Below are 13,183 nucleotides of genomic sequence, written 5' to 3' on the forward strand. Positions count from 1 at the left end.
GGCAGCAGTCAGCATCCTCATACAAAGTAAACTATGAAAATTCCACTGAACCGGATTTTACAAGCGATTGATTGCTTCACTGTCGAGTACCTTTTTATAAGAAGTTTATAATAAAGTATGACATACTTGACAAGGACAACACGCTCTGTCCTTTTTTTTGTTCTGTTTACACAGCTCCACTGCCCAGAATGGCAAGGCCAGTGACCTGACTTTTTTCTACGGCAAATAAAGCATATGTCAGGGCAAAAAAAAAAAAAAAAAAAAAGAAAAACCCAAAAGCAGTACATCTGTGCAATATATACACATCTCCCCCTTTATCCTTTCAAAGACCTTGCAAGTACACATTAATATCTGTTGATCTGCCAGAAAAGGACACGGCTGCCAAGAGCTGTAGTGAGCTGACAAAACACAACATTTTTGTGGACTGAGTGGTGTCAGCCCTGCCAAGTTTTCTCTTATCAAGCTTCAAAGATCCACCCCCAATATCATCTCCACAATGCTAATCATTATGCAGTCTCATAACAAGGATTGAGAGGGCTATTTACAATGTATTATCTGTGAGACAACACAAGAAGTGAGAACAGGACAGCTCTGAATTTCTGGCAGGATCAATAAATGTCTGCCTAACTGAACAGAAATAAATGCTTTCATTGATATACACTGCTCCAAAAAATTAAAGTAACACTTTTTAATCAGAGTATCAGAGTATAGCATCAAGTCAGTTAACCTCCTGGGATATTGATCTGGTCAGTTAAGTAGCAGGAATGGTTGGGGGGGTAGATCCCTGACTCGCTGTCACTGGAAAAAAAAAAAAAAAGGTGGAACGTGTAACATGTTCCCAAAACTTGAAGTTGTTCTTTAAAAGCCTGCACATACAATGAGAACATATGGCTAAATGTACATCTATGATTAAAATATTTAATATAATTGAATGGGGAAGAACCTCAGGTTTTAATGATCTGTCGCCATTGAGGAGATTCTCCTCACTTCTCGTCACATGATCAGGACAGGAAATCTCTCCAAAGAAACACAAAGAGCTAAATAAATAAAGTATTTAAATATATAGTTTATAAATTAAAAAACAAACATTGTAAAAGCGTTACAGATTCCCTTTATGAATGAACACAAACACAGCTGTCGGCCAAATACAAAAGTGACTGCCAGCAAAACTGGACAGCACCGCCTGACGCAAACCCCTGAGCAAGGCTCAGGAGAATGGAATCTCTTTAAGGCTACTTTTACTAGTCACAATAATTTATTAGATTTTGTGCACGTTAGACGTTAATACAACAATTTGGAAAATAGAGAGCAGATTTATCTGGTCATTTTAAAGTTCCTGTTCTATATAAAAAAAAAAGTCCTATTTATATCTTCTATCGTCCCAGAGAATTCACCTTGTGTTTGGCATTATTTCCTCATACTGTTGCCAGTAGAATAATCCTGACCGTTGGCAGGGTGCGCTCAGTCCTTGTTCAGCCATCATGAAGTCCTAATGATAGCAGGACTGGGAGGAAGGCTCCCACCACCAGTGTCAGGCTCTCTAACAGTCCCAATCCTTGATGTCTGTATTCGGATGCCCCATTGTGTTGATTGTGTCCTCGACCACTGATCTCTGGTAGGACGTGAACAGTAGCAACATAGAGGAAAGTTCCAGCTGAAAAGAGCATGCCATGTCCTGTGGCGCTGAGTCGGTGCTGTGAGCTTCCCCCTGACTGAAGAACAAGAGAGAGAAATCAAACTAAAGTCAACAGTTTTTGATTGGACTATGGGAATTCCTGTAACCCCATCGGTTAATCCTTGTCTGAGACAACGAATCATATTCACAACTCTGATCAGTTTCTTTTTTCTTGCCCCATAAAGTAAGCAGCACTTTTTGTATCTGCTAGAGCTATTTTTTCCCTCATTATTTCATTCACTTAAAAGTGACAGGTCCTCTTGTATGAATCTCCCCACACCCACTTGTATCCACCTGCACAGCACTCCCCCAATGTTGTGTACCCAGTGTCTCTGAGACTGGGGGAGCATGTAATATCCCAGGATGCAGTACAAAGGTCCATTGTCAGTTGCAACACTATGATTTGAGCAGGAGCTTACACAAGGTTAGGCCTCTTGCTCCAATGAACACTGCAGCAGGGAGTGCAGTGAAGATGAGCATCAGCAGGTGTCTGCAATGAAACCAATTACTATTGTCCTGTCTGGGCACATTGATAGGTTTTTGTAAGCATTCAGCTAAGCATAGCATTCATATTTATAGCCCTGCTGGGTGATAGTTGTGCCCGAGGATGGTATGATCATGGATTCTGATAAGTGGGGCTGTGAAAACCAAATACTAAATACATTAATGCTTTTTATTTTCACCTTGAGCATTTCAAAATTTGTTCACTTAATTATCTATGTCAACCTATAGAACCATTAAAAGACATGCCAGAACAAAATCTGTTCCACCAAACGCTTGCCCCTCCACTTCAAGCATTGTAAAATTCAAAATAATATTAGTTGCAGTGGTGGTAAAAAGGTAGTTTTTTTTACCTTAATGCATTCTCTGCATTAGGGTAAAAAAAACAAAACACCTGTGCACATGATGCCTCTTAACCCCCTCTATACTGCCTGATCTTGATCCAGCACTGTGCACATTGCACAGAGCTGGTAAGTATGACATGTTTGTTATTTAAAAAAACATATATACAATTACTTTACATGTATAATAATCTCACCTCAGAATAGATCACACCCACACTCTCACCTTGTTTACATTGAGATATTGTATATAATAATAATAATAAGTGTATGTTTTTGTGTTGTAGTATATTTTATATAAATTATTTTAGAAATATATTATATATTTGTGTTTGTGATCAGCTTACCATTGTCAGAATTATGTACGTTGTAATGGCAAGTAGAGGTGCAGCAACTGAAAATGCCAGTAGGTGCTTCTGAATTTGTTTCTTCTCTAATCCTGCATGCATGAGGAACGAGACCAGACCAAACGCTGCTGGGGCCTAAGAAGAACAAAAAAGTGCTCAATATAAATTCTCACATTTTGGCTTTTTAATATTAGTTTAGAATTTTCCACCTGATAGTTTGAGGTCATGTCCTCGTTTTCTAGATCTTGAACCTGAACCTTATTCACACCCTTAATGTAGTTGAAGGTTTCAGTTATGCCCCCCTTTCCATTCTTTGGAAATGTAGTCCTTCTACCTTGCAGCATTGGGTATCTGGGTTTGAACCCCGGTCAGGACACTATTTGCTTGGGGTTTTTACATGTCTTCCCTGTGCTTGCATGGGCTTCCTTCCACGTTCCAAAGAGAACTTGGAAGGATAATTGACTACTGTCCAAAATTGGTTTTCGTATGTGTGTGTGTATGTGAGATAAAGACCTTAGATTTTAAGCTCCTCGAGCACAGAGACTCTTGTGAACACACAGTATGCAAAGGCGCTAGATTAATGGTGTGATACAAATGCTGTATTAATAATCAGAGAGAGACTGTCAGCTGCCTCAAATAAATCATTTGAAGGTCAGCTTGCACTTTGTTTCATGAGATGATTGAAAGCAAGAGAATTATACAAGAGGAAGAATCTTTAAAAGAATACATGCAAAGTGGTGCCAAGACAAAAAGCAAATAATCTGTTCTTCTCATGACTGGGCACTCGATTAATATTGATTTTAGGAATGCTCATGTGAATGTAGTCCAGTAACTCCCCAGAAAATCGAATTGCTCACAACCCAAAAGTTAAATAAGAAGAAAATCCTGAGAGGCAGGCATCCTTCACTTCTCTTATTGGAAGTGGTAAAGTATCCCTGAAACCTCTTTAGATGTTCTTGCTTTTTGCAGGAGACAGAGGGCTGTGAGCTCAAATATCTAGATGGATACCAGGGATGCTTTGTTGATATTGGAGGAAATCTCCAACAGCTTTGTCAGAGACCAGGAAACAAAAGAGGACTTAAACAAACATTTGTTGATTTCAGACAGCAAGATGAAGGAACAAGCTGAATGGTTATGCTTGCAAAATCCCCCGATTTGCCTTTGTGTGTTAGGAAAAGAAAATACGTAGGTATTCTTTAAACCTCTCTCACCTTATGCAGGATGACCGCAAAGAAAACAATGACTTGTACAGAGACCTGAGAAGATGCAACCGCGGCTCCAAGGGCAACTCCATCAGCTGTAGAGAACAGAGGCAAAACAGTTAGTTTAAAGCTGGTCAGATTTTCCCTGACCACATTTCTGTGTTCTTACAAGACTCTGGCAGTCGATTGGTTGGAGATGCATTTTCACTGACTGTATGTGAAGATCGGATAGAAATTATGTTACATTTGATAACCCGGAAAGATAATTTTAAAATTCATTTTAGGCCTGAACATTAATTAAAACCCCCAAACAGTATATATTTTGTAAAAGCAGAGATCCTGAGAATAAAATGTTGGCAGTTCCAATTTTCATGTCACACAATATTAACACAACAGTTTATAAAGTGAAAATTTTCATAAAAAAATACACTAAGGGTCATGTTAGTGCACATAAACACAATACATAACAATATTGTTTTGGTAAAAGAAGGTAAAATCCCTAATATATAGATATAATCAAAGAATGCAGGCGAGCGCTAAATACAAATATATAGCAGCAGCTAGCACTTAAGGTATAGGTAACAATTCCAACGTAAATATATATATAATCCCTGCTTACACCAAAAAACAAAAAAACAAACAAACAAACAAACAAACACATTATATAGACAATACCTGCTGAACTAACAGAAACCCAATGAGCTGCCAACTTCCTGTACTGAGCTGACAATACAGTTGCATTGATTTACTAAAGGAGTTGAGAATCTTTCAACAATAAATTGTAGGATTGTGTGACTATTCACAATCCTGTCCAAAATTCTCTCTATGTTTGACTACAAAAAACATCCCCTTCTCTATACTATAGGAGGTGTTTGGTAGCCCAGCAGAGGGTAACTGGACAGGGCTAATGCAGCTTGGAAATGTAATGCAGCAATCTGTTGTCAGCTCACTGCAGAGCTCACTGGGTTTCTGGCAGGATCTACAGTATTTTCCTGCACTTGGGTTTTTTTTTTGGAGGGAGCATAATATTGATAGATAGATATATATATATATATATATATATATATATATATATATATATATACACACACACACACATACATATATACACACACATACACACACACACACACACACACACACACACATATATATACACATACACACACACGCACTTCTCGGGAAAGTTAAAGGAACACTTTTTAATCAGAGTACAGCATCAAGTCATTAAACTCCTGGGATAGTGAGTCAGTTAAGTAGCAGAGGGGGTTGTTAATCAGTTTCAGCTGCTTTGGTGTTAATAAAATTAACAGGTGCACTAGATGGGCAACAATGAGACGACCCCCAAAACAGGAATTTTTTTAAACAGGTGGAGGCCACTGACATTTTTTCCCTACTCATGTTTTCTGACTGTTTTTCCTCTAGTTTTGCATTTGGCTAGGGTCAGTGTCACTACTGGTAGCATGAGGGGATACCTGGACCCTACAGAGGTTGCACAGACAGTCCAACTCCTCCAGGATGGCACATCAATATGTACCATTGCCAGAAGGTTTGTTGTGTCTCCCAGCATAGTCTCAAGAGCATGGAGGAGATTCCAGGAGACGGGCAGTTACTCTAGGAGAGCTGTACAGGGCCGTAGAAGGCCCTTAACCTGTCAGCAGGATCGGTATCTACTAAATGTAACCAATAGTTAAACTAATAAAAAAATACTCATACTCAGGAACCTAAACCCAAAGCTTATACATAGAAAACACAAAATAATCTTTTATAACTCAGGATTAAATTTGTTCCAACAGGGTTCCCAAAGGCAACTGGCCACTCCCTTGAACAATATGTTATTTCTAAAAAGTCTTAGTAAGCGTTTACATTTTTTGATTTTAGAAATACAAAATCAGCCCTTTCTTGCAGCAACCTACAGAGCTGGCTGGAACTGGCTACCACGGGAGGACCATTCCACTTCTTACAGCTCTACTGCGAAGAATCCTTTCCACGTGTGGGGGTTAAAGCAGAACTTCACCAAAAAAGGAAAGTTCCGCTCCCCCCCCCCCCCCCAAACACTCCTTGGGAGGAGCATGTACCTGTTATTGACAGGGACCCTCCCCCACTTGGATCACCTAGAAGATCCAAGTGGATGTCCCCCGCCCCCCCCTCCTTTTCCCACAGCCTTCTGTGACACGTCACAGGCCCACAATCCTAAAGGACCAGTCATAAAGCACAGCATGGCTTGCACATGCGTAGTGGGAAGCCGGCTGTGAAGCTGCAAGGAATCACAGCCCGCTTCCCACAGTTAACATGCCAGGGCCCCAAAGACCAGTGAAGAACCGTCCTGGGTGAGGATGGCACTGGATCACTGGACAGATGAGTGTGTGTTTATTAAAAGTCTGCAGCTACAGTTTATTAGCTGACTTTTAATATTTTTTAAATCTGGCTGAAGCTTCTCTAATACACTTTTCCTCTGGGTGCCGGTACTTATACACATTTACATTACATTCAGTAATCCTGTGTGAAACATTGCCTTTGTGCAGGAGCTTCCTGTAATAAAGACCGGTCACTGCTAGTCTCTCTCCTTGTGCAGGGTGACTGGTCTTTTATCCTCCCCTCCTGTAGTTTTATGCAGGTAACCAACAGTGGGTGAAATCTTCTGGGTCCTTCTCACAGCTCTGCTGTCTGGACAGGTTATGTTCTCCACATTTACAAGGTAATATCTGGGTCTGCAAAGGCATTTGGTGCACACTAACAGAATTTAAAACATTTGTGACTACTCAGGAATATATCTAAATCAAAATGATTTTGCCCAGTATTCATCTTTAACGTGCTCTTCATGCAGTACTGTGTTTTCACCGTACCATCCCCAATCATATAATTGTGCTGTAGGCCTGACAGGTGTCAGGTGTTCCTGGATAGTAATTTTTTAATTCCAGAATAATTACTTCTCAAGGGCCCAGCTTAGCTCTAGAAATAAACCTGCAGTCTGCCATTAATACTCTATGGGAGCCAAGCAGCCTACTGTTCTTTTGTCTGTTACTCTGTATATATATAATAAAACATTAGATGATCTCCGTTCTTGGGGAGAAAATTGAATGCTTCAGTGGTGAGGAATACTGGATAAAGAACACTCACACCTGAGGGAAATTTAGTGCCCGAACTTTAATATTTCATTAAGTGGAAATTAAAAATAAAACAAAGCAGTTGGATTCTTGAAACAGTTGCAAACCTTTGCATTGGTCCTACTTTCTTCAAGGATTATGTTAAAGTATATGTTTGGGTAAATAAAAAAAATACAAGCACATTTCCCATGTTTGACCTCTAGAAAAATGTAAGTAGAAAAAACTTTCTACTGATCTGCCAGAAATCTAGTGAGCTCTCCTGTAGCGAGTTGACAATTCTGCCTCTGTTGCACTGGAATCTCACACAAAAAGGAACCACAAACCTTTCCAGAGATAATGAGAAAAAACAGTGCAGCGCTAAAAAGTTGAAACAATAAATAACAACAATCGCCACCTCCACCAAGTGCACTCCACCGTGAGTGGGTGGAGTGCACTCGGTGGAGGTGGCGATTGTTGTTGTTGTGGTGAGGAGTCCCAGGCGCGCCCCCGACACCTCCCGTCTCTATACCACGCAGTACGGCCCCTGTGGCATCGCAGGACACCAGGCGACCTGTCCGGATCTAGGGAAGGAAGCCATTGACCAGAACACTCTGAGTGACAACCTCTATACAGAGAAGGAGATTCTACACCAGGCTGTACCTAAAGGAGACCTCTATATCTGATCAATGCGCATTAAGATTGCGCTTCCGGTGAGTGCGCATTCTTACCATTATTGTTGCTCTTCACTGGATCACCATTTTCTCACACTGGGATAAGATAGATGATACATCTGCTACCATTACTGATTTGGATTTGTTATCACCGGACACTGTCACTTTATCATTGCTTGCGACATTTATACCTTGGACATATGTTTTTATGTATTACTGGTATTTCTAGTTACCACGGGACTTTTTTATATCACTCAAGTTATTTCTTGTTTCAACTTTTTAGCGCTGCACTGTGTTTTTTCTTAGTATTATCAGCTGTGCCCAGTTTTCTTATGCTGGACTACAGAACACTCTCTCTCCTTATTTCCACAACATCAGGGACAGGAGTCCTGTATACCAAGCAGGGCTGACAACATTGACTGGAATTTTGATGCAGCAGTCTTGTCAGTAAAGGATTTAGGAGCTCTCTGGACATCTGGCAGATCAACAAGGATTTTATGTACTGGTAACATTTTTAAATGTTAAAACATGGGAAAACGTGTACTGCAGAGATGCACGGAACATGTTTTATTTTAATCTTGCCTAGACATATATTTTAAATTCTTGGCTCTATCAGAAGGCTCTCATTAGTATTGAACCAACTTTTCTCTTGTCCCCTTATATCATCCAAAAGTGATCTGTCATTCATCCTTGTAACCACCCCTTACCTTCATGTCCAAGACTTCTTTTGTTCTGCACCTTTACTCTGCAGCGCTCTTCCCTCACTCCACCGGGGATGCCTGTTGTTTATAAATGCTTAAAGCACTCCCCGACAACACACCTGTTCAGTAAAGCCTATCGTATGTTATAGCCATTTGTTATCATAGTCACTTTTCTCCTACTCAGCAAACTGCTTCATCCATTCTAACCAACCCATTTTTATCTTTGCCCAACCTGTAGTTAAGATTTAATACACAGTGCACAGGATTTCTGGAAGCCTATTACCTCTATAAAGAGAGAAGACAGCAGAGGCTGTTTATTTTTAGACACCCCATCTACTGCAAACTTAGAAGCAGCTGTATGGATATAGAGTGGGAGGAGTCACTGCTCTGGAGTGGGAGGAGTCACTGCTCCGATTCATTTACTTCTGTGTTTAAATTCCAGCTTGAGCTACTGAGACTTTTTTCAGATAAGGAGGTAAAGTGAAAAGGAGCCAGAACTTATACTAGTAGCTCCAAAAAAAAAAAATACAAAATATAAAAATGCAATATTTTACATCTACCTGACAAACTAAATGTAAAAAACAAAAACAAATAAACAAACACAATTTCCTTTTTTTAGCCTTCAACATGAACATTATTTCTGAACAGCAACACTTCCTGATAGAACAGGGGAGAGCTAAAACTGCTGTTAGGTGGAAAAATTAAAAAAACAAAACAAAAAAAAACCTGTGTCATTATGGGGAATTCCCCTAGCTTCCTGTCCCATAGACTCCACAGGAAGTGAGAGGATATCTTTTCAATTTGAGGAAAATCTCTCTCAGACAGTTGTTACAGGAACAAGTATACCCATGTTACAATTTTCCCTGTTTCTGTTCTAGTGGTGACTCAAAATGTTGGATTTATATTCACTTTCATTCTGGGTCACATATGCACAAGCACATCTGAAGTGGAATTTTAATTAAAAAAATGACATCCCTGATAGATCACTTTAGGCTGGCCCCTTCTGCAGGTATAGCCATGTAAGACACAAAAATGTTAAATTTACAAGGATAGTGTTTATCTCATCTCGCTGATATTCTCTCCTTTCTGCTTGCAGCACTATGAACGTCAGCCTTGTAAAGCTTCTGTCACCCTTCCTCTCTAGCTGAGCAAAGACATACAATCAAGGCTGGAAATGCACACATTTGAATTACAGAAAGTGACTTATAGGGGTTGATTTGCTAAAGGCAAATAGACTGTGCACTTTGCAAGTGCAGTTGCTCCAGAACTTAGTAAATGAAGGTGAGCTCTGCAAGCAAAAATGCTGCTCTTTTTATTTTCCTTACATGTGATTGGGTGTTCTCTTCAAAGGGAAACTTCACCTCATTTACTAAGCTCTACAGCAACAGCACAGTCTATTTGCCTTCAGCAAATCAACCCCTTATTTTTTGAGATCAAGGAGAGGGGGAGATTTTCCAATTAGGAAATGACTGCTCTGGCCTTCAACAAAATGGCAGCCTCCAAGCAAGAAGAAACAGGAGCAATGCTGGAGGTAATTTACAGCACACACTAATTTTGGTAGCATAATTATTAATGTGGAATGTATGTTCTTTTGTCAAAGAACGTTACCCATAACCATTTTGATAACAATTAAAGTACTGCTTTAAAGGGAGTGAATTTCCCTTAGGGCAGAGGTGTCAAACTGGCAGCCCTCCAGCTGTTGCTAAACTACAAGTCCCACCATGACTCTGCCTTTGGGAGTCATGCTTGTAACTGTAAGCCTTGCAATGCCTCATGGGACTTGTAGTTTGGCAACAGCTGGAGGTCCGCTAGTTTAACACCCCTGCCTTAGGGAAACACAGACAATAATAAAAACCTGACAGTGGTTCTATCCCCTCACCATTCCATTCAAATCTATTTTTTTTTTAAAGTTATACTTTATCCCCTTTCTGCTGGCTGTATGTATACATGTGGCATCATTGAAGTGGGTATTATTTCTTCCATATACTGTTTATATGTTGCTTTTTGTGCTGGGGCACCCTCAATCCTTGAAAGCTCTCGGTCACAGAGTGATGTTGAGGAGCCAGTAGGATGGGGTTCCAATCATGTGATCGCTGTGAGAGCCAAAACACAGTGATCACATGATCAGGTAGTCCATGAAATGCCTCCTTTACTTAGAGGGCCGTTGGGAAGGTGGTAGGAAGGGGTTAAGAAAAATAAGATGTACAAAACCCCTATACATTCCCTTGATGTATGTTTTTCAGCTGGAAGCCGCCCAACTGCAAATGACAACCAAAACACAAATGTACAAATGGAGCGTTTAGTTCTAACTGCCCCTATGTGACTTGCTTGGTGCAGAGTATTTATTGTTAGTATTCCAGACAGACAGCAGAACACTGCGCACAATTCTCCCAACACAATTACTCCTCGATTCCTTACTGCCAGCGGGCGGAGATAAGCATTACAAATCTGTGTATCAGGACACGTCTGAGCGTAATAAAACACCAGATCCGGCTCAGGGATAACAGAGACTGCTTTCACTACAGAATTAATCTGTTTTCAAAAAACATTCATTGAGATCAAGCTCAGATACGGCACTATTAGCACAGGCTAAGCTGTCCCCGGGCTGGATGCTGGATGGATGGGCTAGTTATATTTTCCAGGTAAAACCTCTTAACCAGAAAAAGCTATTGATCTGTGCTCAGTCAGTACATTGGTGGAAATGATTGGCTTAATTAGCAGCTGCTCATTAGATTACTAGACCCTGAAGATTATTATCAGGAGCAAGCAGCATGTCCCCTATGACAATAAGTTATTTTAAAAAATCAAATCCAGATAACAAGTAAAATCCAACAAGGGCAATGTGGTTTTAGTAAAGAAGTGTTAACTCCATTTACCTTACAGGGTAACTCCAATAAAAATATTTTCTTAAGGCCGTTTATAGATGGTTCGAATCTCGGCCAATTCAGCAGGAACTGGCCAAGATTCGAACCATGTATGGGCAGGCTGAATGTACCCAAGTTGATTAGTCGATTAACTTGGGTACAACCAGCCTGTCGAATTTTACATGTGATGGTTAGCGGCTAACGTAGCCGCTAGCAGTAATCACTGTGTTCTCCTCGCAGGGACGGCTCCGCACCCCCCGCTAGGAGAACAAAATGGCTCAATGGGAGGCATTTCCCACAGACAGTGTTGATGGAGGAATACATGCAATCCTTGATTGCAGGAATGAAAATCACTCCATCTAATTTATAGGAGCGCATGTTTATATGCGTGTTTGATGGTTGCTTTTAGGTTTATAAATGTTAGGAGTTTTTTCTACAATGTAATTTCAGTGTTTTGCAATGACAAAGTATTTATCTAATCTTATGTTTTGGATGCAGTGGTGATGGGTTACATTCTCTGTTGGGTTTTTATTGCTGTCTGAAGTCTTACTGGGTAGGTTTACTCCCACTTCTTGCCCTGGGCAGGGAATGAAGGAATATCTACAATGGGGGTACAGACAGAAATAAAAGAAAAGGGGGTTCTAGCTTTCCTCTACCAAAAGAAAGTGATATCTGTGGCATTGCCAGAGAGTTCTCTTCACTTCCTGTCCTGGAGTCAGTGTTGTCAGCAGGCAGGAAGTGAGAAAAAATCTGCAACAAGACAGCACGAACAGCAGAATAAATTTGGGCAGGTAGATATTTTTCCCGTAAAATGATGCATCTATATATATAGATATCAAAAATAATCATCTAAAAAGGGAAACAAAAAAAAGTTCAGGGTATCCCCAATATATTAAAATGGAACCTAACTGTATCTGAGCACCACAACCTAAAAATGCAATTTTTGCATTTTTAATATTCAAAGCAAATGCACCCATTCATCCATATCTCCATGCTTTTTTTTTTGCTGAGAAATCACTTTGAAAAACACCCCCCTAGCATGTCTAGTCACAGCCATTTTGAGTACAGGAAGATGAATTATGTAATGTTTCCTTGCTGGAATCCATCTGCCCTTAGCTCAGGAATGCAGGCACGGCGGTGTACTTAGCTGAAAAACCCCTTCCCCACCCCCCCTCCACATGAAAGAAAAAAATGCCCATGAAGAATCCTGGGATATATGACATCATTATGGCCTAGGCCAGGTACCTGGAATCAACTGAAAAAGTGTAAAAAGAAAGTTTTAAACAAGTCAATATAATATACCTCCTATTTACGAAGGCTAGCAGCATAACCAGTTGCCAACTACCTACAGTACATATTCTGTGATGTACCTGTACATTGCTTAGCAAACATAGGCACTGGAGCACCACTTTGATTGGCCGAGGGATCATGTGATCACAATGCAATCACATGATCACAATATCAACAAAGCTGTTATAAATTAATGTAATTTATAACAGCTGTGCTTCCTATAGTGATGCTATGACTGGTCCACAGCTATCACATGGTACCTGGGCTAATCGCAGCACCCCGTACCATGTAATAGCTGTGGACCAATCACAGCACCCAATAGTAATAACAGCTGTTATGAATATAACCCATTCATGACAATGCAAAACATTGCTGGCACAGTGATCATCATCCGTAGTAGCAAATAAAGTGTAAAAAAAAATCCCTGATCACCCAACCACAAAAAAAAAAAAATGTTTAAAAATTTGAATACAAAATTTTTATTTATTTTATGTACTGTCACCAG

General features: G+C 40.1%; 1 protein-coding gene across 1 annotated transcript in view; it reads right to left on the reverse strand.

Moving 5' to 3' along the window:
- Positions 1–1,046: 1,046 nt before the first annotated feature.
- LOC149456384 (zinc transporter ZIP9-like) overlaps positions 1,047–13,183 on the reverse strand; it is a 56,722-nt gene continuing 44,585 nt past the window's right edge. Inside the window, exons 5-7 of the mRNA XM_089685058.1 lie at positions 4,076–4,161; positions 2,865–2,999; positions 1,047–1,712 (exon numbers count right to left, since the gene is read on the reverse strand). Coding sequence (XP_089541184.1) covers positions 1,473–1,712; positions 2,865–2,999; positions 4,076–4,161 — 461 coding nt within the window. The 3' untranslated portion in view covers positions 1,047–1,472. The remainder of the gene's footprint in view (positions 1,713–2,864; positions 3,000–4,075; positions 4,162–13,183) is intronic.

The sequence above is a fragment of the Staurois parvus genome, unplaced genomic scaffold, assembly GCF_062004578.1.
Source record: "Staurois parvus isolate SC_StPar_1 unplaced genomic scaffold, SC_StPar_1.0 ptg000362l, whole genome shotgun sequence".
In the NCBI taxonomy this organism is placed as follows: Eukaryota; Metazoa; Chordata; class Amphibia; order Anura; family Ranidae; genus Staurois; species Staurois parvus.